The sequence below is a fragment of the Rhamphochromis longiceps genome, linkage group LG10 (genome assembly GCF_057381845.1).
Source record: "Rhamphochromis longiceps isolate RC_006_pf linkage group LG10, R_longiceps_female_GT1.1, whole genome shotgun sequence".
NCBI lineage: Eukaryota > Metazoa > Chordata > Actinopteri > Cichliformes > Cichlidae > Rhamphochromis > Rhamphochromis longiceps.
The window spans coordinates 35,849,274-35,876,773 of NC_140566.1; the positions used below are offsets into that span (position 1 = coordinate 35,849,274).

General features: G+C 46.8%; 1 protein-coding gene across 3 annotated transcripts in view; it reads right to left on the bottom strand.

Moving 5' to 3' along the window:
- Positions 1 to 7,623: 7,623 nt before the first annotated feature.
- Positions 7,624 to 27,500, bottom strand: part of LOC146661398 (rab proteins geranylgeranyltransferase component A 1-like) — a 21,359-nt gene continuing 1,482 nt past the window's right edge. Inside the window, exons 2-18 of one of the 3 annotated variants that reach the window (XM_085421483.1) lie at positions 25,973 to 26,039; positions 25,615 to 25,687; positions 25,399 to 25,523; positions 25,218 to 25,324; positions 25,097 to 25,143; positions 24,865 to 25,011; positions 24,623 to 24,739; positions 21,712 to 21,823; positions 21,391 to 21,613; positions 15,386 to 15,463; positions 13,046 to 13,150; positions 11,988 to 12,051; positions 11,689 to 11,782; positions 9,953 to 10,051; positions 8,558 to 8,703; positions 8,006 to 8,252; positions 7,624 to 7,887 (exon numbers count right to left, since the gene is read on the bottom strand). In XM_085421483.1, coding sequence (XP_085277609.1) covers positions 8,049 to 8,252; positions 8,558 to 8,703; positions 9,953 to 10,051; positions 11,689 to 11,782; positions 11,988 to 12,051; positions 13,046 to 13,150; positions 15,386 to 15,463; positions 21,391 to 21,613; positions 21,712 to 21,823; positions 24,623 to 24,739; positions 24,865 to 25,011; positions 25,097 to 25,143; positions 25,218 to 25,324; positions 25,399 to 25,523; positions 25,615 to 25,687; positions 25,973 to 26,039 — 1,808 coding nt within the window. In that variant the 3' untranslated portion in view covers positions 7,624 to 7,887; positions 8,006 to 8,048. Of the gene's footprint in view, positions 8,253 to 8,557; positions 8,704 to 9,952; positions 10,052 to 11,688; positions 11,783 to 11,987; positions 12,052 to 13,045; positions 13,151 to 15,385; positions 15,464 to 21,390; positions 21,614 to 21,711; positions 21,824 to 24,622; positions 24,740 to 24,864; positions 25,012 to 25,096; positions 25,144 to 25,217; positions 25,325 to 25,398; positions 25,524 to 25,614; positions 25,688 to 25,972; positions 26,040 to 27,500 lie in introns of all 3 variants that reach the window. The other 2 variants (XM_085421482.1, XM_085421481.1) reach the window with 2 other exon arrangements.

A 27,500-nucleotide genomic window follows, 5' to 3' on the forward strand; every position in this document is an offset into this window, starting at 1 on the left:
GACTACCTGAGCGCAGGAGCAGGAGCAGCACCACAGCCTCCATCGCTGCATCAGTCCGATGGTTGGTGTTCAGTTCAAGCTGAATATCAAATAAACCAAGAAGACTTTCAAGCTGCTGCTGCTTCTTCTTCTTCTGCTTCTTCTTCTTCTCTGACTTTCTGATAATCTGTGTTATTTATATTTTTGTGGTTTTGCAAGGCCAGCTTGTGACTTCCTGTTAACGGCAGCTCGTTCTGTAACTTCTCATCTCACTAAACCACATCGGCATGTTAACCCCCCGTCTTGGGGGCGCTAGGTGAGTATTTTGGTTTCAAAAGCCCATCTCTCTGTTTGTGTGTCTCTCAGCTGCAGCAGTAGGTGAGTTGTTGTGCGCTGTTTCATTTTTCACAGTCGGTGTAAAAGCTGAGCTCGGCCCTCCCACAGAGACGTTAGCAGCACCGATCCATGATCTAAAAAGTGTTTTGTCTCACTCCCATTTCTTCTTGTTGTATGTTGAAGCGCTACTTGGAACCTTTTTACGATCCAACCATGAAAAATAGGATTTTATGACATTTTTCAACTGGTCTTAAACTTTTGATGGGGACTGGACCAGCAGCTGCTGGGAGATGTTGACTGGCTACAGATGGATGGGGGTCTCTGTGGGGCCATTCAGAGACCCCGTCCTCACTCGCTACTAGGCTCGGGGTCAAAGTTCAGTCCGGTGTTCTGGGAATCGATCCTACCTCACAAACCATCCTACCCGTTGTTTCCATGCATGTGCACAACACAAAGCACAAATTTACTTCATTTTTCTTTAACCTGTTGTGAATATCGGGGCGACCGTGGCTCAGGGGGTTGGGAAGCACATCTGTAACCAGAAGGTTGCTGGTTCGATCCCCGGGCTCTCCATCGTCGCCTCTGTCAGTTTGCCCCAGGGCAGCTGTGGCTACAACTGTAGCTGCCTCCACCAGTGAGTGAATGAATAGTGTAAAGCGCTTTGGCTGCCTTGAAAAGCGCTGTACAAATGCAATCCATTAATATTTGTTATGGTTAAGCATAGGTAGAGTTGGATGTCTCGAGACCACTTTTCTTGGTCTCGGTCTTGCTTTGTCACATCGACATAGTGTTCGGGCGATTTGGAGTCAACCATCGGCGGAGCGGGGAGGTGGATTACTGGGCTTAAGCCCAGGTCATTTTTTCAGAAGCCCGGAGTCTTTTGGAGTGTAGTGCAGCGATGCAGAGGAGAGCTGAAGTTTGACCAGGTACCAAAGCAAATCACTGGTACTGTACAAATAATGTAAATATGACGGTGCATCACAAAAGATATCAAACTGATCACTTGACCCATGTTACGTTACTCACTCTTCAAGTGAATCAACAAAAGGTGAAATGAAAAGCCGAACAACAACAACAACGCTGTTTCTTTAGAGAGTCTCAGCTCACATGTGTGTTTATTTCATATTTTCAGTTCTTACCCTCCACGGCTGAACAAACTCTCTAAACCGGTTTCAGTTATGCACTGATGAACACAACAAAGGACATAAGGAGCTTCTTTCAAACAAAAAACTCAGGTAGATGTTATTGTATATATTATGCTTTGGATGTTGTTCAGTATATTTCTATGCAAAACAAGAGGAATTTCAATACACAGCAGGATATTCACAGTTTAAACCAGATATTTACGCTTTAGGGAGAAAACATAAAAACTTTTTTTTTTACTGTTAAACATCAATTTTGAGTAAACTTGTTTTGTTGTAGATAAATAAATTTGTCTGTGAAGGTTCTCAGTCATCCAGGTCATCGTAGTCAAAGGAGCTTGCAAAGAAAAGCGTCTGGACTTCTTTAAGTTACTTGAAGACGTTTCACCTCTCATCCGAGAAGCTTCTTCAGTTCTAAGGTCAAATGGTGGAGAGTCCAGATATAAACCTAGTGGGAGTTTCCCCCCACAGAGGGACAAAAGGACCCCCTGATGATCCTCTAATCGCCTGAGCCAAGGTGTGAAACTGGGTGTGGGTCACAATCAGCCAGAGTTTCGTGTGAGTTCATTGTGAAACCTGGCCCCACCCTATCATGTGAATTCCTGAGGTCAGATGGTCCAGGATGTGAGTGGGCGTTAAGGCGTCTGGGAAGGATCTCAAAACTGGATTATAGATGGCAGAGAGTTGGTGTCGTAAACCCCGCCTCTGTTCAAAGATGGTCGCTCACAGTGGACATAGAAGCTTCTTTCACTCCTCTTTCAAACCATCTGTCCTCTCTGTCCAAAAATGCTCGAAAGAGTGACCTTTGACCTTTAGATGCAGATGGACTGCTGAGTCTTGTCCTGTGGAGGTGGCTCTTCTGTGTTGTGCCATGTGCTTGTGAAGTGGCTGTTTGGTCTCTCCGATGTAGAGGTCTGGGCATTCCTCGCTGCACTGTACAGCATACACCACATTGTTAAGTTTGTGTTTTGGCGTTTTGTCTTTCGGGTGAACCAGTTTCTGTCTGAGCGTGTTGCTGGGTCTGAAATGCACTGGGATGTCATGCTTGGAGAAAACTCTCCTGAGTTCCTCTGATACGCCGGCTACATAGGGGATGACAATGTTGTTGCGTCTGTCCTCCCTCGCTGGTGTCTGGTCTTCTTTTCTGTGCCTCTTTGCTGACTTTAAGAACGCCCATTTAGGATAGCCGCAGGTTTTGAGTGCTTCCTTTACATGTGTGTGTTCCTTCTTTTCCCCTTCAGGCTTAGAAGGAACATGTTCTGCCCGGTGGTGTAGGGTCCTGATTACTCCAAGTTTGTGTTCCAGAGGGTGATGGGAGTCAAAGAGGAGGTACTGGTCCGTGTGTGTGGGCTTCCGGTAAACTTCGATGTTGAGGTTGCCGTTCTCTTCAATGTGCACGGCGCAGTCCAGGAAAGGCAAACAGTCGTCCTTTGTGTCTTCCCTGGTGAACTTGATGTTTTTATCCACAGCGTTGATGTGCGCAGTGAAGGATTCCACTTCTTGTGTCTTGATTTTGACCCAGGTGTCGTCCACATATCTGTACCAGTGGCTGGGTACTCTTCCTTTGAAAGGGCCAAGAGCCTTTCTTTCCACTTCCTCCATGTAAAGGTTGGCTACAATAGGTGACACGGGGGAGCCCATGGCACAGCCATGTTTTTGTCTGTAGAAGCCCTCGTTGTATTTGAATATGTAGTGGTGAGGCAGAGGTCTAACAGTGTGCAGGTCTGATCGGGGTTGAAGTTGGTCCTGTCTTCCAACGAGCTGTCTTCTTGTAGTCGTTTTCTGACAGTCTCCACGGCCTCCGTGGTGGGTATGCAGGTGAAGAGAGAGACTACATCAAAGGACACCATGGTTTCATCTGGATCCATAATGACATCTCTCACCTTCTCAACAAAATCCAAAGTGTTCTGGACGTGGTGTTCAGAGCTGCCCACCAGCAGGATCGAAGCCAGAAACTTGGAGATGTTATAGGTGACCGAGTTGATCGTGCAGACAATCGGTCTTAAAGGTGCTCCCTGTTTATGCATTTTCGGTAAACCATACAGACTCAGAATTTCAGGACGTTTCACGGATCACATTAACTCAGTGGACCGACACATCAGATTCACCAGGGAGGATATGAAAAGTGGCAGGTTAGCCTTCTTAGACTGTGAGATTTCCATCAGTAATGAGGGACATCTAAAAGCTGACGTGTACCGTAAACCTACACAAACAGATCAGTATCTAAGGTTTGACTCTCATCATCCACCGGAGCACAAACTGGGTGTCATCAGGACGCTACAACACAGAGCAAACACCATCCCCACTGACACAGCAGCCAGGGAGGCAGAAGAACATCAAGAAGGCCCTGAGTAAATGTGGTTATCCCAGCTGGACTTTTGTCAAAGCTGGGAAGGCTCCTAAAGAAAGCTCCAGCCGACCCAGGAGAGAAGGACAACCGCTGCCCAAGCGAAAACCTGTAGTGATCCCGTACGTGTCAGGAGTATCAGAGCAGCTGAGACACATTTTTCTAAACACCGGGTCTCTGTGGCTTTTAAACCCCAAAACACGCTGCGCCACAAACTGGTCCACCCCAAGGATCGGGTCCCCGACACAAACAGAGTAACATAGTGTACGCTGGTAAGTGCAGGAGGATTGGCAGGATTTATACATCGGGGAAACCAAACAACCTCTGGTGAAGCGGATGGCACAACACAGAAGAGCCACCTCATCAGGCCAGGACTCTGCAGTCTATTTACACCTACAGGCCAGTGGACACTCTTTCAATGATGAGGATGTAACATCCTGGACAGGGAGGAACGCTGGTTTGAGGGCGGAGTCAAGGAGGCCATTTACGTGAAAAGGGAAAGACCATCTCTGAATCGAGGAGGGGCCTAAGGGTACATCTGTCACCATCTTACATGCTGTGATTGCAGCCATTCCCCAACTCTCTGTGAATGGGACTCATGGTTGTTGATCAGTGGTTTTTGATCAATGGTCATGAGAATTTGCATAATTAAGATTAAGGAACTGCCCTCCCAGCCCATTGTTGCTTCAGTGGTGCTGGTTTCAGTCATTATGCAGATGTACTGTTTATAAGATTGAAACCTGCAGTCAGCTGAGACTGAAGACATCACCTGATGATGACGAAACGTTTCTCCCACAAAACGCTACGTCCAGATGAACAGAAGCAACTTTTGGAGATTTTGGTCATATCGCACAGCCCTACTCCAGACGATTTGATTCTGAGCTGAAGAAGCTTCTGATTGGTTCGTAGAGTCCATGTGAGTAAACTGGTGGCACAGCTGTGGATGCATATAAGACACCCCCAAAACACAGAGGCTGTTTCTGTGACATGGGAACATCAGGAGATGTCAACCAAAACAGCAGGAAAAGAACTGTGGAGCTCCATAAGTGTGGCTCAGTTTGAATACAATTTGGTGCCATTTACAATTAAGAAATACAGACGACTTCTCTCTTTACTCTTAAAGTTAACAAATGTGTTTTTATATTTATCTAAAAAATAAACATTTAGTCTGATTTGATGTTACAATTAAAAAAAGTGTTTTTATCTGAAGAGTAAATATCTGGTTTCAACTGTAGATTTGATGATTGTCAGCACAAAGAGGGAACAAGAGCAGGTGAGACACACCTGTTAGTCACATGGTTGTTTGCCAAAACTCATCAGAACATGTATCCAGTACCGAGTGTAACTTTTTAGATGCCACTTGTTACTTTACATACTTTGTTACATTCTATATTTATTAAGTTCTGCAGCTTGTTTGCACAACAAGGCTAAATAATTATATAAACTTTTCTCAATCTAAACAGTGGACTTTGGTAGAATTAAAAAACAAGTGTTGTGCAGGTCTATGATGATTTTTAGTGCTGCTATCATCTAGTTCTGATTCTGGTTCTGTCTTGGTTAAGTCCTCAGTAGTCCTGATTTTGAACTGTTGTAGTCCGGTTTTAATTCTGGATCAGTTCTGGGTCTGGTTGAATCGGGGTTTAGTCCTCGTGTCTTGATACAGCCCGACTTTGTTCTGCCTCGCTGCTTAATTAAAAAACTAGTTTAAGGTGTCCTGCACATGTGATATATATTTTTCCCTCTATGAAGTCATTCTTTTTTGAACAAAACTCAAAACAGAGCCTATTAATCTTTCAGTCATTTCTACCCTCACTTAATTTCCTTTCGCTGCTCAGCTCTCACACAGGGGCTCAGCTATGCTCCAATCCCTCCATATTGTGGCCAATCACATACAAGGATAATGTCATTATGTGAAAAACAGAGAAGGTGAGAGACAGAGAAGAGTGAGGTGCCCCACGGCATTGGTGGCTGCCCACTGCTTCACTGGGTGAATGGGTTTAATGCAGAGGAACTATTTCCCTATGGGGACTAACACACACACACACAGACGACAGCTTACAGTCCTGCGTGAAGATGAAAGTGACTTCGTACAGCCCCGATTTGCAGACGCTGTGCGCAGAGGTTCGGGAGCAGAAGTCCCGTTGTAAACATATCATGGCAGACCCGACGATGTTTGCATGAAACTTTACAGCTTCTCTTTATTGACCACTTTACACACACGGTTGCTGTGCGCACACAGCCGGCTGTAGCTTTGCAGCTCACAGCCCGACACACACCAACAACAGCATATATGGCACAGACGTTAAAGTGGCGAGGCGTGATTGCGGGTGCTGCTCTGGTGCATCCGCCTCCCCTGCAGCGGCGCTGCAGACCACGCCCCGCCTCACACATTGACCAGGTAAATACATATTTAGGCAGAATTTTGCAAATATCTATTTTTCATTTTTTAGCAGCATAGAGCTTTTTTTCAGTTATTTTTAAAAGTCAGGCTCCAAAAGCCCAAAGGAGATATAACAGTTTTTGTTTGCTGGATCATTTTAGTTCAGCTTTCTTTTTGTTATATTTCTTTAAGAGTTCAAAATGTGTTAATTACATAAATAAAATGTAATTTTCTCTGTAGCACTTCATAGATTTCATAAGCAACACACTTTAGACTTCCATCAAGTTTTAATAACACTACAGTTTTTCCTTAGGCTGGTCACACTTCCTGTATGTCTAAAGTTTCAAAATAAAATGTCTCAGAGCTGTTAAACGTGGGAACATTTACTCTGTGTCCATTTGTGCAACATCTCTAAAGTTAGAAATATCCTGTCTCAGAGTGATGCTGAAAAACTAGTTCATGCATTTATTACTTCCAGGCTGGACGACTGTAATTCATTATTATCAGGAAGTCCTAAAAACTCCCTGAAAAGCCTTCAGCTGATCCAAAATGCTGCAGCAAGAGTCCTGACAGGGACTAGAAAGAGAGCAGATTTCTCCTGTTTTGGCTTCCTGTTAAATCCAGAATTCAAAATCCTGCTCCTCACATACAAGGTCTTAAATAATCAGGCCCCATCTTATCTTAATGACCTTGTAGTACCATATCACCCTATTAGAGCACTTCGCTCTCGCTCTGCAGGCCTACTTGTTGTTCCTAGAGTATTTAAAAGTAGAATGGGAGGCAGAGCCTTCAGTTTTCAGGCCCCTCTTCTGTGGAACCAGCTTCCAGTTTGGATTCAGGAGACAGACACTATCTCTACTTTCAAGATCAGGCTTCAAACTTTCCTTTTTGCTGAAGCATATAGTTAGGGCTGGACCAGGTGACCCTGAATCCTCCCTTAGTTATGCTGCAATAGACGTAGGCTGCCGGGGATTCCCATGATGCACTGGGTGCTTCTTCTTCACTCACTATGTATTAACAGACCTCTCTGCATTGAATCATATCTGTTATTAATCTCTGTCTCTCTTCCACAGCATGTCTTTATCCTGTCTTCCTTCTCTCACCCCAACCAATCACAGCAGATGGCCCCGCCCCTCCCTGAGCCTGGTTCTGCTGGAGGTTTCTTCCTGTTAAAAGGGAGTTTTTCCTTCCCACTGTCGCCAAAGTGCTTGTTCATAGGGGGTCATATGATTGTTGGGTTTTTCTCTGTATCTATGAAGCGCCTTGAGGCGACTTTTGTTGTGATTTGGCGCTATATAAATAAAATTGAATTGTGTTGATCGGTCATCCAGGAAACAGTCCTTCAGACCAATGTCTAATCAGAGCCCTGAAGCTGCGGCTCACCTTGTTGAGTAGCTTTTATGATCGTGTTCATAATGACAGGTCAACACGAGGCGCCATCATGTGGTACAAACGTTTTATTAGGGGACGCCGGCTGACTTGACAGAGGAGCTTATTAACATGAGCAGAAACATCTGGAAGGCTTCACAGAGGCCTGTTTACAAACAAACAGCTGTTACAGTAAACAACAACAACAGCTGAGTCTGATCACAGCTGCAGCTGCCAGGTAAACTTCCTGTTTCAGGTGTGCTCGGCTTCATTCTGTGTGGGGGCGTGGCTTCGCTGCTTGAGTGAAGCCTTTGGCAGAGACATCCTGTGTGACCCTGTGTGTGACAGCCAATCAGAGCCAGAGGCGTGTCTTCATGTTGAGGCTTTAATGAGTTTTTAAATAAAACAGAAAAACAGCAGAAATCATAGAAAAATAAAAGAGGCAACTTTTACCCACAATGCACTGCAGGAGGTCTTTACACTTTATATCTACAGGTTACTCCTCAGGCTGAAGGCTCGTCTCCTCCTCCTGCTGCTCCTGCTGTTTCTCCTCCCCCTCCCCCCCTGCTGCTGTTAACCCCTCCTCCTCTCCTGTGGAGGTGGGGGAGGTGTTCTCCCCATCGTAGATGATGTCCTCGGGGTTTGGAGCAGGAGGACAGAACTCCTCCTCGGGGAGAATCTTCAGGAAAATCAACTCAGCCTGAAAACAAAGAATCACACGCAAACATTACAGGAAGCGCCTGCAGTTCCTCTAACGTTCCAGCGGGGGCAGCACCGAGTCAACCCCACAGACTCCCATGTTAAAATGAACATGCTTACAGCCTGATACACAGCTAACCCTATATTTATATATGCGTCTCTGGAAGCTAGCTAGCTGATAATCTAGCAAGCAGGCGTGTGTGCGTGTTTGCCCCTCCCCCGACACACAGCTGCGTGAACAAAGAGAAACTTTTATTCATCAAACACGACCTGAAGGAGGACCACGGCCTGAAAGGTACATCTCACCTGTTTGATGGCGTGTTCGTGTCCCAGAGCGCCATCTGGGCCGGAGCACACGTACACGTTAGACGGGAGGTCGTGACCTTCAGGCTCCACCCCGGAACCGTCGGCCATGTTGAAGTACAGACACCAAAGGACAGCTGGACGGTTTTCTGCAGACGGACATAATTAGATGAAAAAGTTCAGATGATAGAAGAAAAAAACGCCGCCACAGCACGTTTCACTAACGTGTCACAGCAGAAGAACACGAGTCGGGATGTTTTCAAAGGAAATGAAATGTTATAATGTAGACCAGGGGTGGGCAGCTCCACGCCTCGAGGGCCTGCAGGTTTTAGATCGCACCCTGGGTCAACACACCTGAATCACATGGTTAGTTCATTACCAGGCCTCTGGAGAACTTCAAGACATGTTGAGGAGTCATTTAGCCCTTTAAATCAGCTGTGATGGATCATGGACACATCTAAACCCTGCAGGACACCGGCCCTCGAGGCCTGCAGTCGCCCACCCCTGATGTAGACAGTACACCATCCGATCCTGGACCAGCAACTCTAATTTAATGTGTTCATGCCTCTAACGTCGGTCCAGTGTCAGAGACGGCGTGATGAGGCTTTACAATAAATCAAAACTTAATCGAATAAAAGATGTAAATGAAGCAGGAAGTTTAACAGGAACATGACGGAGGCGCTTCCCTCCACCTCCCTCATCAGCTGTGATGAATCTCTCTGTACCTGCATCCATCCATCCTCACTGCTACTGTGTTCTGCTTATAATTAAAACCACAGAAGAAGAAGGTGATGAATGAATTGAAGAGAAGAACAAGAAGAAGAGGAGGAGGTCAGGGAGGAGACAAAGTTATCAGGACACAAAGACTCACTGAGCGTTCACGTCTGTGCAGTATCAGGTCACATGACTGCAGTGATGAAAGGGTTAACGGTCGCTCTGCACCGACCAGGAGAATTCAGCTTTTACTCATAATATGTCTGACAACGTGACGTCAATCTGGACCAAACTCCATTCAAAAATCGGTGAATTTTACCCAAACTGCAGAAAACAGCAGTGAGAAACACTACAAACACTACAAACACTACAAACACTACAAACACCACAAACACCACAAGCGTGCTGTTTGGGGTTTTTAGAAGTTCGGATTTTCAAAGTAAAGCGTAACTTTTCTGTCCTCGTGGTATTTAAACAGATTTTCTGTGACGTTCAAAGATCTGAAACTGTATTAAAATAAATAGTTGAGTGTTTTTATTGTAACCAGAGTTACAATAAAGTCTGACTCGTTTTACTGGGAACCAACCAGCAGCCTCTGAGTGCAGCTGACTGGTCTGAGTTCACCCAGGCTGTGTGTGTGTGTGTGTGTGTGTGTGTGTGTGTGTGTGTGTGTGTGTGTGTTACCTTGGTCTTGACACTCTGCCGTGCAGAACATCCTGGTTACCACTGGCGACAGGTCTTCGTAGGCGGAGCCAACCGACTGACAGGTGAGGTGGACCAGATCTAAACAGACAGAAAAAACATGGGTTAAAGTCTTCTGAGTCACGTGACCCCCACTGAAAGTACTCGAGTAAAAGCTCCTTTTAACAAGGATACAACAAAGTCAGACATCATCAGAGAGACCGTGAAACACTGAAGGATAGCTGACAGAAACCTGACAGCTGGGGTCAGGTGTGACCCTCAGGTGTGACCCTCAGGTGTGACCCTCAGGTGTGACCCTCAGGTGTGTGTCTGTCAGGTGAAACTGAGATCAGGATGCTCGTGCAGACAGAGGTGTCGTTTGTTTCTGTGTCTTGAAGCAGGTTTATTCTGACCTTCAGTCTAAGAGCTCATTATCACCGTGGTAACCGAATCTGCTCACAGGTGATTGGTTGTTTCACTGGGGCCTCACAGATCATTTCCTGTGGTTTCTCTGGCTCCTCGGGGAAAATAAACACGGAGGCGACGGCGTCTTTAGATCGATGGTGTTTTGTTTTAAAGCGTTCAAGCCCACTGACTCAGTAACCAATCACAGTGCAGCATCAGCACAAGAAGAAGAAGAAGCTTTGACAGGCGGAACACACACACTCTCACACACACACACACACACACACACACACACACACACACACACACACACAGAGTCTCACACACACACACACACACACACACAGTCTCTCACACACACACACACACACACACACACACACACACACACAGAGTCTCACACACACACACACACACACACACACACACACACACACACACACACACACACACACACACACATTCGTGCTGTGTCTGTGCTGATGGTCATTAATCAGTGCTTCTGGAGGATTCAGCCGTTTCTCTTCAAGGACGCTGGAGGACGTCAGCATCATCATCCTCACTCTTCATGCCGAAGCAGGAAGCAGAGCGTCTCCTCCTCGCGCTGAGGTGGCCGTCTGAGCGCAGCAGGAGTCGCTCCTCTATCTTCTGCTCTCTGGGAGCTGCAGCTGTTTCCTGTTCCTGGGACAGGAGGGCCGCTGTGGTCGGCTGCTGCTGGGCCTTGTCTGCTTCAGCTGACCCGGCTCCTAACGAGGGGTTACGTGACTTCCTGTTTCCTCCCAATCAGCTCAAAGCAGTCGGTCCACTGTCCTTTGCCCTCAGTAAGGGTTCCTCTATAAACTCAGAGAAAAGCTGCTTCCTGCTTCCTCTGAAGCTCAGTTCGCGCTGCAGCAGGGCTACATGCTCCGAGCTGCTGCGATTGGCTGATTGACCTTCATCGGTCCAGCACAGCTGCACCTGAGAATCAGCCTAACCTCTGCTAAAACTGAACCCAGATCAGTTTCTGAGCACTGAGCCTGGTCTCTGCATCCAGCTGTGAGCATCACAGCTTCACAGAGTGCATTCTGGGTAAAGTGTCAGGGTTTAACATAATAATCCATGTTGGTACAGGCGGAGTCAGAGGAAGACGACCTGCTGACGCGAGGCTGAGGACGACCCGAGAGTTTGTGTTTTATTTGCTGGGAATTACACAAACAGGAAGCTGTGACCAGGGTGGCACGCTGAGGACGTGACGATGTAGCGAGCCGCCTCAGGTTGGTAAACGACGATAACCTGAAACATCAGAACGTCTTACAGCAGATCTCCTCACACTGACACACAACAGGTGAACTCACAGGTCCCAGGTATGCAGGTCATGGTGGACGGGCTCAGCTCCACCATGTTCACCGCCGGGCGTCCGTCTGTCGGAGGAACCGTGACCAGAGACACCTGCAGAGAGCAGAGGGCGGGTCTGAGCGCGTGCAGAGAGGGTCAGACAATAATCAGCGTTCCTCCAGCAGTGCATCAGTGATTACATCACTCTACAGGCTGACGATGTCATCTGAACGCTGCACAGACTCCACCCCCTGTGAGCGTGGAGGTGACACCAGGTGCTGCTTCGCTTTGATGTTTGTTCAGTGCTGATCAGACGAACCTGCTGCTCCGAGTCGCCGGGCAGGACGGAGGCGTCGGTGATCAGGACGGCTCTGCTCAGCAACCTGCACGCACACACACACACACACACACACACACACACACACAGACACACACACACACGCACGCACGCACACACACACACACACACACACACACACACACAGACACACACACACACACACACACACACACATACACACACGCACGCACACAGAGACACACACGCACGCACACACACAAGAGACACACATATACACACACACACAGACACACACACAGACACACATACACACACACACACAGACACACACACACACACACACACACACAGACACACACGCACGCACGCACACACACACAGACACACACACACACACACACACACACACAGACACACACACACACACACACACACACAGACACACACACACACACACACACACACACACACAGACACACACACACACACGCACGCACACAGAGACACACACACACAGAGACACACACAGAGACACACACACACGCACGCACACACAGAGACACAGACACACACACACACACACACACACACACACACAGACACACATACACACACGCACGCACACAGAGACACACACGCACGCACACACACACAGACACACACACACAGACACACACACACACACAGACACACATACACACACGCACGCACACAGAGACACACACGCACGCACACACACACAGAGACACAGACACACACACACACACACACACACACACACACACACAGACACACATACACACACGCACGCACACGCACGCACACACACACAGACACACACACACAGACACACATATACACAGACACACACACACACACAGAGACACACACACACAGACACACACACACAGAGACACACACACAGACACACACACACACAGAGACACACACACACACGCACGCACACACAGAGACACACACACAGACACACACACACACAGAGACACACACACAGACACATTTAGATACATTAGATCTCATCAACAATCAGAAATCAGTGATTGGTTGATACTGACCTGGTGGGCGTGGTCACCCGCCGGTCTGCCCCCACAAAGCCGTCCTCCACCACAAAGTGGCTGCAGCTGATTCGCTGTCCTCGGCTGTCAATCACCGCCTTACACCTGAAACAACAGCAGAGATGCCGCGACGTCACCGATCAGACCACCGAGCACCTGGTCCTGACGAGGGTCACATGACTTTATACACCAACCACTGGCTGACTTTAATCCTGACACTGACCTTTGAACTGAAACAGGAAGCAGGAAGTGAGTCGGTGTTAGACTAAACATGTTTACAGCATCATGTTTCGTGGGTTCATAACAGAGCAGCTCAATGATGACGCTATGACATCATCACCTGACACAGGAGCTGAACCGCTTACTAGATAAATAAGTATGAGCTGTAACCACCTCGGACTGTGAGTCTGAGGCAGCAGATAAATGTTGAACTGCTTTATGAAGTTTGAGACTTTAAGAACTCTGAGTCGTCCTCGAGACGCGCAGTGACCCGCTCAGCCCGCTTTATTAAAACACCGATGATAACCGCAGTCATAATGAGCGCCGGGCTCAGGGAGACCATGATGGATCGACCTGCTCCACTCTGCAGCCTCTCAAGGCCGCCTCCACACAGCTCCACCCGATTACTGGGAATAATGATGTACACGGGCCTCATCCATAACCTGCACACACACACACACAGTCAGAGCGCCTTTTAGCTGCGTTAGCATTTTTACTCCACAGTCTCAGTAACGAACAACAACCAGACGGATCATCAGTCACAACGACCTGTTTCCAGCTGTAACTGAAACGTCTCTGACGTTTTCTCATCAACAGACTGATCAAACTGAAGCTCCCAGGAGGACACCATGAAACACCAGCTACACAGAACTCCATTAAGAATCTGTCTCATTTAAGGTTTTCAGCTAAACACAGTCGAGCGACTGACTGGTTACATTTGAACCAGTGCAGAATAAAAACGAGCTCCGTCATCACTGCAGGAAATGATGCGAACATCAGAACAAACAGTCCACCGACAATCTGTCTGATTTTAGCTTCATACAGTCGTCTGTGGTTCAGTACAAACACAGGAAACCAGCAGCTGACCAAGAGTAATCTGATTACTGCCGCCTGTGATTTATAACTTTAATTTACCAGGAGGGATGCTAACAGGCTAACAGGCCGTGTCTATGCGTGTGCGTGTGTGTGTGTCTGTGTGCATGTGTGACCTTCCATATACAAACCTGCCTGTCAATCAATCATTTAATCAGAAAACTGATGAGGCTGCAAACAATGATAGAGAGACACTGACAGAGAGAGAGAGAGGGAGGCGTGCAGAGAGGAGTCATCTATCAGAGAGGAGGGGGAGGAGGGAAAGGAGGAGGGGGAGGCAGCCGCGGGCTGATGAAGAGCCTCAGAGGTTAAATTATGATGTTCATTTCCTCTCCATAAATTGAATATTTTACTGATCATAAATTATCGTCCAATCACAGCTCAGCACAGGAAGGTTCCTCTCTCTCACACACACACACACAGAGTGGTTGCCGTGGCAGCCTGTGTGATCAGTGCTCTTTGTTCAGCCTTTAATTAAGTTAAAGGTTAAACACAAATGATAATAACTAAGCAGGAAGTGATTCACAGCAGCGGCCAATTAAAAGCTCCAGAAACGCTCGGGGGCGTGGCCAAACCAAACGAACACACCCTGCAGTTTAGCATGATGCACACATGTGTATGTGTTACCATGGAGACAGTCAGAGGACAGGGATGTGGGGTTGATGTAAACACATATTTCCTCACCTCCATGTTTGATTTTATAACTCTGGTTTTTCTCTCTGTCAACTTTAGATTTGAAAAACTGTGAAGTATAAGAAACAAACGTTTCTCCTGAAACATCCAACCACAAACATTTAATTTGAAATGCCACAGGAAGTGCTGTTTGTATGACCAGCATGACGCGGCGCAGGTTAACGATGAGCGAGACTTTAAACAGAGCAGAGAACAGAGGGGAGGAAGCGAAGGCCAAACGCCAGCCCGACAGGAAGCTGTCAGTCACAGTCTACTCTACTGCGCTTTACTCTTTACGATTCTAGTGATGGAGTTGCTCTTGTGACCCATCCAGTGACATCACTCACAGTCTGATGACATCACACTGTCAGCTTGACTCACCTCACTCGGACCCCCAGCTGAGTAGGTACTAATAAAGTACCCAGTACCAGTACTATCAGCTATCTTAGGCAAAACACTTAAAACCAAGTCGAGCCAAGTACGTGCTGGCTGAGGTACTACATAGAGCAGTACCAGTACTACAGAATTATACAGAGCACCGACAGTACTACAGTACTGCAGGTACGGCAGGCGTACCTGTTGGAGTCCTTGTCCACGATCAGGCAGCTGACCGAGTGTCTCAGGCAGTAGATCCCTCCAAACACAGCACTCATCCTGAAACACACAACAACAAAGCAGCCAATCAGCACGCAGGAGAACATGTGACCTGTCTGTGCACAAGTATGTGGACACCACACGCACTTCCTGACCTCCAGCGAGACTTTCAAAATAAAAGTTTTATTAAGGCAGTATTAAGGATTAAGGAGCAGGATGTCCTGAGTTCAATTCCACCATCAGGCCTTTCTGTGTGGAGTTTGCATGTTCTCCCCGTGTCTGCGTGGGTTCTCTCCGGGTACTCCGGCTTCCTCCCACCATCCAAAGACATGCAGCTTGCTGGGATAGGTTAATTGGATAATCCAAATTGCCACTAGGTGTGAATGTGAGCGTGAATGGTTGTTTGTCCTTGTGTGTTGGCCCTGCGACAGACTGGCGACCTGTCCAGGGTGTACCCCGCCTCTCGCCCTATGACAGCTGGGATAGGCTCCAGCGCCCCCCGCGACCCTGAAAAGGTTCAAGGTTCAAGGTTCTTTATTTGTCACATGCATAGTTACAGTGGGGCAAAAAAGTATTTAGTCAGCCACCATAAACTCAACTCGTCGTGTTTGGAGGAAGAAGAATACCGAGTTGCATCCCAAGAACACCATACCTACTGTGAAGCATGGGGGTGGAAACATCATGCTATGGGGCTGTTTTTCTGCCAAGGGGACAGGACGACTGATCCGTGTTAAGGACAGAATGAATGGGGCCATGTATCGTGAGATTTTGAGCCAAAACCTCCTTCCATCAGTGAGAACTTTGAAGATGAAACGAGGCTGGGTCTTCCAACATGACAATGATCCAAAACACACCACCCGGGCAACAAAGGAGTGGCTCCGTAAGAAGCATTTGAAAGTCCTGGAGTGGCCTAGCCAGTCTCCAGACCTCAACCCCATAGAAAATCTGTGGCGGGAGTTGAAAGTCCGTGTTGCTCGGCGACAGCCCCAAAACATCACTGCTCTCGAGAAGATCTGCATGGAGGAATGGGCCAAAATACCAGCTACTGTGTGTGCAAACCTGGTAAAGACCTATAGTAAACGTTTGACCTCTGTTATTGCCAACAAAGGTTATGTTACAAAGTATTGAGTTGTGTTTTTGTTATTGACCAAATACTTATTTTCCACCCTGATTTACCAATAAATTCTTTACAAATCCTACCATGTGGATTCATGGATATTTTTTTCACATTCTGTCTCTCACAGTTGAAGTGTACCTCTGGTGCAAATTACTGACCTCTGTCATCATTTTAAGTGGGGGAACTTGCACAATCGGTGGCTGACTAAATACTTTTTTGCCCCACTGTATACAAGTATAACACACAGTGAAATGTAGCCTGACACGCTCCTCGACATGTGCAAAAAAATTGGGGGGGGGGGGGGGGGGGGGGGGGGGGGTGTAGAGGAAGAGGAAGAACATATATATTAGGGCTGCCACGATTAGTCGACTAGTCACGATTACGTCGACTATCAAAATCGTCGACGACTGATTTAATAGTCGACGCGTCGTTTGAAGCTTTGTAAGATCCTGAAAAACGCAGGAATAAGTAGCAGGATTTAAGAGTGTAATAACGGACTGAAACAGAAGATGGCAGCACTGCATGTACAAGGATACCAGCTGCCGTTAAACCCCGAAGAAGAAGAAGCAGCGTCCCAGAATTCATAGCGCAGCCCAGCGCAGTTTCCAACAATGGTGGCAGCTAGTTAGTTTTAATATTACTCTTATTATTCTTTCTGGGTCACAAAATAAACGTTTAACATATTTTCAGGCGAGAATGTAGCTGTGTAAACCTCAAATATCTGCTCAGTTTATCAAGACACCACATATTTTCAAAAGCGCTCCGACGTTTTCGGAGACGTCTGTTACCCACTAGCTCGATAGCTAGCCGGGAGCTAGGCTAACTAGAGCCGTGAGAACACCGGACTCCCGGCTAATCGTTTTCAAACCCACCGCCGTCTTTCGCTACTCAGGTTAAACATGATATATGAGTCACTTAGATAACTTAAAAATGTAATTGTTTGGCTTTTTTTAGTATTTTATTTGTTCCTGAGTAAATCGGTTTGGCTGAGATTAAAGTTATAGTTTTTACACAGCTGAATAAACATCAAGCAGACAGCTGATTATCAGAAGTGTGAGATGCTCGAGAATTTACTCCGGTGTCCTGTTATATTTTAGATAGAAGGAGTTTATTAAACTTCACCGAAACAATCTGCAAATTTCATTAAAATTTAATAAACTATCATCTTGTCTTTATTTTTAGTTAGCACCTTAAACACTTAAAGCTGTAAGCTAATGATAGTTATATAAGAGCAGATGCTGCTGGTGCAATAAGCTGTACATTTTACCTCCAATGGATGATGATCTGATTAGTCGACTAATCGCAAAAATAATCAGTGACTAGTTGACTATCAAAATAATCGTTTGTGGCAGCCCTAATATATATATATATATATATATATATATATATATATATATACATATATATATATATATATATGTATATATATGTGTATATATATATATGTATATATAGAAGAAGCTGACTGCACTCCACGAGCGTCTGGCAGCACAAATGAACCAGCTGCTAGTTAACGAGAGACACCCGGAATGGCTAACCGAAGGTCGGACGGTCCTGATCCCCAAGGACCCCAAGAAGGGACCGGTCCCCTCCAACTACCGACCAATAACCTGCCTCAGTACTACATGGAAGCTCCTGTCAGGCATCATATCGGCTAAGATGAACAGGCACATGGGTCAATACATGAGCAGGACACAGAAAGGAATTGGCAAGAATACCAGAGGCGCAAAACACCAGCTACTGGTAGACAGAACAGTCAGCCGAGACTGCAAGACCAGACTGACCAACCTGTGCACTGCCTGGATTGATTACAAGAAGGCCTATGACTCAATGCCCCACAGCTGGATACTGGAATGCCTAGAATTGTACAAGATCAATGGGACCCTAAGAGCCTTCATCAGGAACTCAATGGGGATGTGGCGTACAACACTAGAGGCCAACTCCAAGCCCATAGCACAAGTCACCATCAAGTGCGGGATCTACCAAGGAGATGCTCTGTCCCCACTGCTGTTCTGCATAGGCCTGAACCCCCTCAGTGAGATCATTAACAAGACTGGCTACGGATACCGACTACGGAACGGAGCAGTTGTCAGCCACCTCCTGTACATGGATGACATCAAGCTGTATGCCAAGAGTGAACGAGACATCGATTCACTGATCCACACTACCAGGCTATACAGCAATGACATTGGAATGTCGTTCGGACTGGAGAAGTGTAGTCGGATGGTAACAAAGAGAGGGAAGGTAGTCAGAACTGAGGGGATTGAACTACCAGAAGGCAACATTGCAGACATAGAGGACAGTTACAAGTACCTGGGGATCCCGCAGGCGAATGGGAACCATGAAGAGGCCGCTAGAAAGGCTGCAACCACCAAGTACCTGCAGAGAGGGTCAGGCAAGTCCTGAGGAGTCAGCTGAACGGTAAGAACAAGATCCGGGCCATCAACACGTACCCCCTGCCCGTGATCAGGTACCCTGCTGGGATAATAGGCTGGCCAAAGGAGGAGATAGAAGCCACTGACATAAAGACAAGAAAGCTCCTTACCATGCATGGAGGGTTTCACCCCAAGTCCAGCACCCTGAGGCTGTACGCTAAGCGGAAGGAAGGGGGCCGGGGACTGGTGAGTGTCAGCACCACAGTCCAGGATGAGACAACGAACATCCAAGAATACATTGGGAAGATGGCCCCAACTGACCGAGTGCTCAGTGAATACCTCAGGCAGCAGAAACCCAAGAAAGAGGAGGGAGACGAGGAACCATCATGGAAGGACAGGCCCCTGCACGGTATGTACCACCGGCAGATAGAGGAGGTGGCTGATATCCAGAAATCCTACCAGTGGCTGGACAAAGCTGGACTGAAAGACAGCACAGAGGCACTAATCATGGCAGCACAAGAACAAGCTCTGAGCACAAGATCCATAGAGGCTGGGGTCTATCACACCAGGCAAGACCCCAGGTGCAGGCTGTGTAAAAATGCCCCAGAGACAATCCAGCACATAACAGCAGGGTGCAAGATGCTAGCAGGCAAGGCATACATGGAACGCCATAACCAAGTGGCCGGCATAGTGTACAGGAACATCTGTGCCGAGTATAACCTGGAAGTCCCGAGGTCAAAATGGGAGATGCCCCCAAGGGTGGTGGAGAATGACCGAGCTAAGATCCTGTGGGACTTCCAGATACAGACGGACAAAATGGTGGTGGCTAACCAACCGGACATAGTGGTGGTAGACAAACAGAAGAAGACGGCCGTAGTGATCGATGTAGCGGTTCCGAATGACAGCAATATCAGGAAGAAGGAACACGAGAAGCTGGAGAAATACCAAGGGCTCAGAGAAGAGCTCGAGAGGATGTGGAGGGTGAAGGTAACGGTGGTCCCCGTGGTAATCGGAGCACTAGGTGCGGTGACTCCCAAGCTAGGCGAGTGGCTCCAGCAGATCCCGGGAACAACATCGGAGATCTCTGTCCAGAAGAGCGCAGTCCTGGGAACAGCTAAGATACTGCGCAGGACCCTCAAGCTCCCAGGCCTCTGGTAGAGGACCCGAGCTTGAAGGATAAACCGCCCGCAGGGGCGTGCTGGGTGTTATATATATATATATATATATATATGTAGTATATACATTGGGTGAATGTGCAGTAGTAGCGGAAGGATAAGCAGAAGCGAATGGATGGATGGATGGAGCAGGATGTCTGATGGTGTGGTTACCGTGGTGTCTCAGCCAATTGTCTGTCTGTATTACTGGCCCCTCCCCCTCCAGCACCGCCATAGATTAATAACATAATGAAATTACAGCTGCTCCATAAATCAGAGCAAAGGGCTCTCATTAAACACACACACTCCACTCAGCTGTAAGTGTGTGTGTGTGAGAGAGATTGTGTCGACCTTCTCACGCAGAGCTAACACACACACGTAACATCAATGTGTCATCATGTGTTAATCACAGCGTGTGTGTGTTCTCATTTATTTGATGGCGAGCCAAATCACACACACAGTGCTCTGTTTTCCTTTAATCAGGAATCTGTGTGTGTGAGTGTGTGTGTAGGTGTGATAACAGCATCTGTGGGGCAATCGTGGCTCAAGAGTTGGGAGTTCGTCTTGTAATCGGAAGGTTGCCGGTTCGAGCCCCGGCTTGGACAGTCTCGGTCGTTGTGTCCACTTCACCCATTGCCTACTGGTGGTGGTCAGAGGGCCCGGTGGCGCCAGTGTCCGGCAGCCTCGCCTCTGTCAGTGCGCCCCAGGGTGGCTGTGGCTACAATGTAGCTGCCATCACCAGTGTGTGAATGGGTGGATGACTGGATGTGTAAAGCGCTTTGGGGTCCTTAGGGACTAGTAAAGTGCTATATAAATACAGGCCATTTACCATCTGTCACATGACCTTTGACCTTTTTCTGAGCCCGCTCAGCATCTGTTTCCATCTGGAAAAAAAAAAACTGCTAATGAAACTAAAATAATCACACAAGTAAAATCAGCTCATGAACCACCAAGTACAGGCTGCTGCCCCTCTGCAGGCTTCCAGAAGCTGTCCAATTAGAATGAAGTGGGCTAAAGCAGCTGCACAGAGGCCCAGCATCAGACAAAGAAAGATTATTATGACCCATGAATCATGCAGAGCTGCTCCTGCAGAAGAATAAAGAACACAGCCGAGACTCAGATCCTCGCCTCGGATCTGACCGACGTACCTGGTTACCTGTACCCTGCTACTCATCGCGTTTGTCACTCTGGTGGCTTCATCACGTCCACGTCACACTCAATACATCAGAACTCGAACAGTTCTCGCAACAGGTGAGCTTTGGGCGACTCAGGGTGCAGAGTAGCCTGCTAGCTGAGCACAGTAGTACTCACTGACAGTAGTACTGTAATACTGGTTCTTACCTGCAGAAACACTGGGGAATCTCTCCAAGTCCGTACACAGGAAACAGAAAGGGAGTGTTGCCATAGCGACCCAGGCAGCGCAGGAAGTGGCGCGTGGAGGCGAGCCCCACCTCGGTGAGTGTGTCTTCTGTCACCATGGCAATGGAGTGAAGCAGGAAGTGCTGCAGGTTGTCGCCCAGCTGCTGCTCGCGAAGGAACTCCAAAAATGGCCGACCGTTGTAAGCTAGAGGATGGGGAGGAAGTGCATCATTACCCACAATCATCTGATGTTGGTGAGAGTGACCTTATGATGTCAGCAGGTGGACAGGTGAGGCATCTCACCTTGGTGCTCCTCCGTCTCCTCCACACAGGAAGTCAGGAAGCGCATCAACTTCCTCTTTTCAACCACAGACAGCTGACGGCTTGCAAACACGTCTGCTCTGCTACAGGGCACCTGACGGACAGGTGAGCACAGATAGGTAAACACAGTAGGGCTGCCACGATTACGTTGACTAGTCACGATTATGTCGACCATCAAAATCGTCGACGACTGATTTAATAGTCGACGCGTCGTTTGAAGCTTTGTAAGATCACAAAAGACGCAGGAATAAGTAGCAGGATTTAAGAGTGTAATACCGGACTGAAACAGAAGATGGCAGCACTGCATGTACAAGGATGCCAGCTGCCGTTAAACCCCGAAGAAGAAGAAGCAGCAGTGTCCGTTATCATAGCTGTGTCCAAATTCGCATCCTCCTGTGCCCGCATTTGTAGGCCGATTACGTAAGAGCGACACGACGAAGACGGTCCAAATTTGAAGACTCCAACAAATGCGGCCAACAAATTTGAAGGATGGGTCGGGTGTATCCTTCATGGCCCAACCTATCCCAGAATTCATAGTGCGGCCCAGCTCAGTTTCCAACAATGGCGGCAGCTAGTTAGTTTTAACATTACTCTTATTATTCTTTCTGGGTCACAAAATAAACGTTTAACATATTTTCAGGTGAGAATGTAGCTGTGTAAACCTCAAATATCTGCTCAGTTTATCAAGACACCACATATTTTCAAAAGCACTCCGACGTTTTCGGAGACGTCTGTTACCCACTAGCTCGATAGCGAGCCGGGGGCTAGGTCACTAGCGCCGTGAGAACACCGGACTCCTGGCAAAACGTTTTCAAACCCACCGCCATCTTTCGCTGCTCAGGTTAAACATGATATATGAGTCACTTAGATAACTTAAAAATGTTGTTGTTTGGCTTTTTTCAGTATTTTATTTGTTCCTGAGTAAATCGGTTTGGCTGAGATTAAAGTTTCTACACAGCAGAATAAACGTCAAGCAGACAGCTGATCATCAGAAGTGTGAGATGCTGGAGAATTTACTCCGGTGTCCTGTTATATTTTAGATAGCAAGGAGCAGACGGATGAGTTTATTAAACTCCACTGAGACTAGGGATGGGTATTGATAATATTTTCACGATTCCGATTCCATTTTCGATTCTTTATCGATTCTTTTTAAAAAAGGAGAACACTAAGGTCGATTAGCTTAGAACTTTGTTTTATATCTTCTCTTTGAACAAGATAGAAATTTAGGAGTAGCATGGCCTTACAAACCCAGCAGTGAGATCTTAAGAGATCCAGCCTACGGCTCTTCAATGGGGTGTCACAGGGTCCCCAGGAAAAAGATTGTAAATGTAAAATAATAAAATAAATATTCTTCTGTAGCAATAACAAAGTTTAACATAAATTATTCTGCAGCAATTACACAAGAATATCCAGTAATGTCCCTGCCTACAATTAAACACATTCACTTACTGAAAATCACCTGCTGTGGCAAACGGGTGCAAGTCTTTGACCACAAACTGAGTCTCTGCTCGGTGACATTCGTCTATCCCGGCCTGAAAGGAGACGCTGCCGGCAGACTGCAGCGAGAACTGCCAGCATCTGAGCCAGACTCTGTCTCTCTCATCATGGTCACTAAATGCACAGTAATGGCAGGTTTGTAATAAGGCAGATCGCGCTAACATAATATGCTCTGTTAGTTGATTATTTACCTGCCGCATTAACGGGAGAGGACGTGCAAACGTTACCGCTGCTGCTGGGTTGAGATTCACGAGTCGAGCGGAATTAAAAACACGACATTCATTTAAGGTCATTGTGTGTTTTGTGAGCAAATGCTTTTGCATATTCGTAGTGTTTCCTCCCTTAAATGAAATATCTACTTTGCAAGTATTGCAAGTTGCCCTGTTGTCATCCGTTCTCGTAAAGTACAACCAAACTTTTGAGCGTTTGAGCTGCTTAGGCGCCGTGTGGGACAACAAAGAACCGGTTTTCGATACCCATCCCTAACCGAGACAATCTTTAATAAACTATCATCTTGTCTTTATTTTTAGTTAGCACAGACCTTAAACACTTAAAGCTGTAAGCTAATGATAGTTCTATAAGAGCAGATGCTGCTGGTGCAATAAGCTGTACGTTTTATGTCCAATGGATGATGATCTGATTACTCGACTAATTGCAAAAATAATCAGTGACTAGTCGACTCTCAAAATAATCATTTGTGGCAGCCCTAAAAACAGACAGGTAAACGCAGACAGGTAAACGCAGACAGGTAAACGCAGACAGGTGAGCGCAGACAGGTGAGCGCAGACAGGTAAACGCAGACAGGTGAGCACAGACAGGTGAGCACAGACAGGTGAGCACAGACAGGTAAACACAGACAGGTAAACACAGACAGGTGTTTATTATTTATCTAATTCAGTCCCGACAGAACCTGCTAGGTTAGCTGCTGTCATCAGCGTGCAGTTTAATGGTTTGACTCTTATAAAACAGCCTGCGCAGGTCAACCAAACTTAGCTGCCCAGGCCCGAGACCACCCTCACAGACCTCTGAACAAACCCGTCTCTGACAGACGACAGACCTCTGAGCTCAGCAAAGAGAAGCCCGGTCACTGGCACCATCACCGAGCCAAACGTGGAGGCGACACAGCGGCCACTCTCACAGGTCGATGCCAAAACCATTTAAGACCTACTTCACCTCAACATTGACTTTGTTTCCTACACGAACATAGAGGAAGTAGTTCACACAACAGTACGAGGCTGTGACCTGTCAGCTTGTGAAGAGTTTCGACCTGTCAGAGCAGGTGCTGATGTGATGACACCTGTGTTTGTTGTGTTGATTTCACTCTTCTGAGTGCGACTGTTGTTTCTGTTGTTCTCATGCAGACATGACCGACACACAGAGACAGAGCAGCTCGTACCTGCTCCACGCTGCCGTGGCGATAGGTCAGTATCCTGGTCACATTCTTGAACTCTGCATAGCGACTGACGTTTGATTTGATGAGCAGGTCGACCAATGAGCCGCGAGAGTACATGAGCTGGAGGGAGATGAAGATGAAGCAACCGGAGCTCGGGTCAAACAACCAATCAAAAAGCAGTGGGATACACCGAGGGGCACGATTGGCCGAGAGGACTGTCCTTTGTTGTGCTGATGTCATGTTACCTTAGAAACCAGGTCGATGTTGAACCGGCGTCCTTCCTTTTCCAGCTGGGTGTAGCTGATTTTCTTCCTGGTTGGCTCTGATTGGCTGGGAGGAGCAGAGGGCTGTGGCTGATCCGCTTCTGGCTCCTCCCCCTGTTCCTGAGCAGCCTGTGATTGGAGGAAGTATGCAGTTATTATTGTTCGGCCAATCAGGAATTGATGTGAATGTCAGGGGAGGGCTGCTCTTCCTCACCTGCTCGTCTCCCTCAGCGGCCTCACCTGTTTCTTCTTCTTTTGAACCTGAAAGAGCTGATTGGTTTAAAACCTGCTAATCGAAGCTCAGAGAGTCGATACAGGATCAATATAAGACAGACCTGCTGATTCGGTCTCTGATGGCTCTTTAGCAGCGTCTTCACCTGCTGCTCCAGCCTCCTCTTCTTCTGTGGTGTTTGGAGGCTCCTCCTCCTCCTCGGCTTCTTCACTGAGACGTATTGATACCTTAATCAATAAACTGATCTCTAGCTGATGTGACCTTACAGGTATGCAGGAGTTTACCTGATGTAGCAGAACACCTGCAGGTTACTGATGGAGGCGGAGTCTGAGCCTGACAGGTAGATCAGCTCCTCCCCTTCTTCCACCAAGCTTGACCGATCCTGGACCTCCTCTGACAGAGACCCTGCCTACAAACACACAGGAAACTCACTGATGACTTCCTGTTGGGCATCTGGCCCCGCCCACCAAATCAACAACCTGACAATCAGTAACTCTTACTTGATGCTCCTGTATCCAGGTGAGCAGAGCGTTGAAGGTGAAGCTTGCCCAATTGGCTGCATAGTAGCTCCGCCTAAAGACACACAGGAAGCTGTCACTTCCACAATAAAAGCATCGCTCTATGCTCTTATTCTGACACTCTGACATCAATCAATTGATCTAACTGACTGATCTATCTCTGATAAAATATTTTATTTCTGTAATGTGAAAGCGTTTCTATAGCAACGCCCTCAGTTATCAATAAACAAATACATCAATTCAGCAGATACTTATTGATTTTACCTCACCTTTGAAAACATTCTGTAATTGATAACATTGATTATTAATCAGTAAGTGTTCTTGATGAATAAGTAATGACCTGTCGACGTGAAGAACTCTCTGTCCAACTCTGGAACACGCGGCTGCCACCACCGACTCAGCAAGACCTGATCACACAATCAATAATCAATAAGCAGCAGCAGGCAACAGGAATGAGGGGACATAAGGAGAGAAAGCTAGGAAAAGAAACAAGGAGACAGAAACCAGGCCTCAGCACAACCTGCACACAAAATCTATCATCAATAATAACAGGAAAGGAAACAAGGAGAAAAGTCTAGGAGACAAAACAAGGAGAGATACCAGAGGAGGGAATGAACAAGGAGAAACAATAAGGACAGAGCAGAAGGAGAGGAGACAAAAAGACGTCTAGGAGGCACAATTAGGAAGAAAAACAAGGAAAAGAGACAAGAAGTTACATGAGAGGAGGACACAAGGAGAGAGGAAACAAGGAGACAACGAGTCAAGATACCAGAGAAAACAAAAAGAGGAGACAAGGGGACAAGATAGGGCTGCTCAATTAATCGAATTTTAATCACGATTACGATCTGGGCTTTCAACGATCATTAAAAGTGACTGAGCCGATTATTAGCCCCTCCCTCGTGCTTTACTCTTGCGCTGCTCCATGTGGCAAATCGAGCGCACCTCTCGTTTCGAACACGTGTCACAACAATTAAGAGGACCCGAGGGAAGCTTGGAAAGCTAAGCAGAAGTTATTTGGAGAGGAGAGTGACTGCCGTTGGTTGAAAAGAGGGGTTAAAAAAAACTTCAGTGGTGTGGAAACATTATGGGTTCAGTCAGACGTGGATCAAGTAGACACAGTGTGTAAACTTTGCTACGGTGTCGTAGCTGCACCACAGAGCAACACTGCAAAGTTCACTAAACATAGATGTTTACATTTTTCATTTTTCTTGTATTGCAAACATTTGCACTGTTATTAGTATTTGCACACTATTTTATATTTTTTAAAGTCATTATTCAACACATTGTTATTGTTAACCTTTTAAAGCCGGTCAGAGCAGCACGCTCCGTTTTGTGTAACTATTTTTAAATCCCTGTAGAACCGGAACCGCGTAAGCTAGCGCAATAATTTGTTTTGCATATGAAACCAGAGGAGTTGTACTTGCATCTGATGCCATCAGCTTGTCCTCGGTCACGGTTTCCTTCCACATATAGCTTTGCAAAAATTGCATAAAAAGCGCTTGCAGCAACAAAAACATAATATTCCAGAAACACGCTTTGCCGATCCATCAGCTGTTCGTAACACTTCCCACAGTGAAACAGACGTCAGCGCGAACTATCGAATGTCCGCCATTTCCTGCCAGAAACCGGAAGTGACGTCATCTTCGCGGAAAATGTAGTTTTTTACTTGTAGGCCTTAAAAACCTATACTGGTGTTTTTATAAGTCATGTTTGACTTTTCTGAATAGTTGCTGGGAAGCTTAGAACTCGAATTGCACTGCTGGAAATAGTTTATTTTGATGCACATGCTGTTTTCTTTGCAAATTTGAATCATAGGATTGTTTTTTTGTTTTTCCTGCAGTATATAAAAATTGCTGTATCTCCAAAAT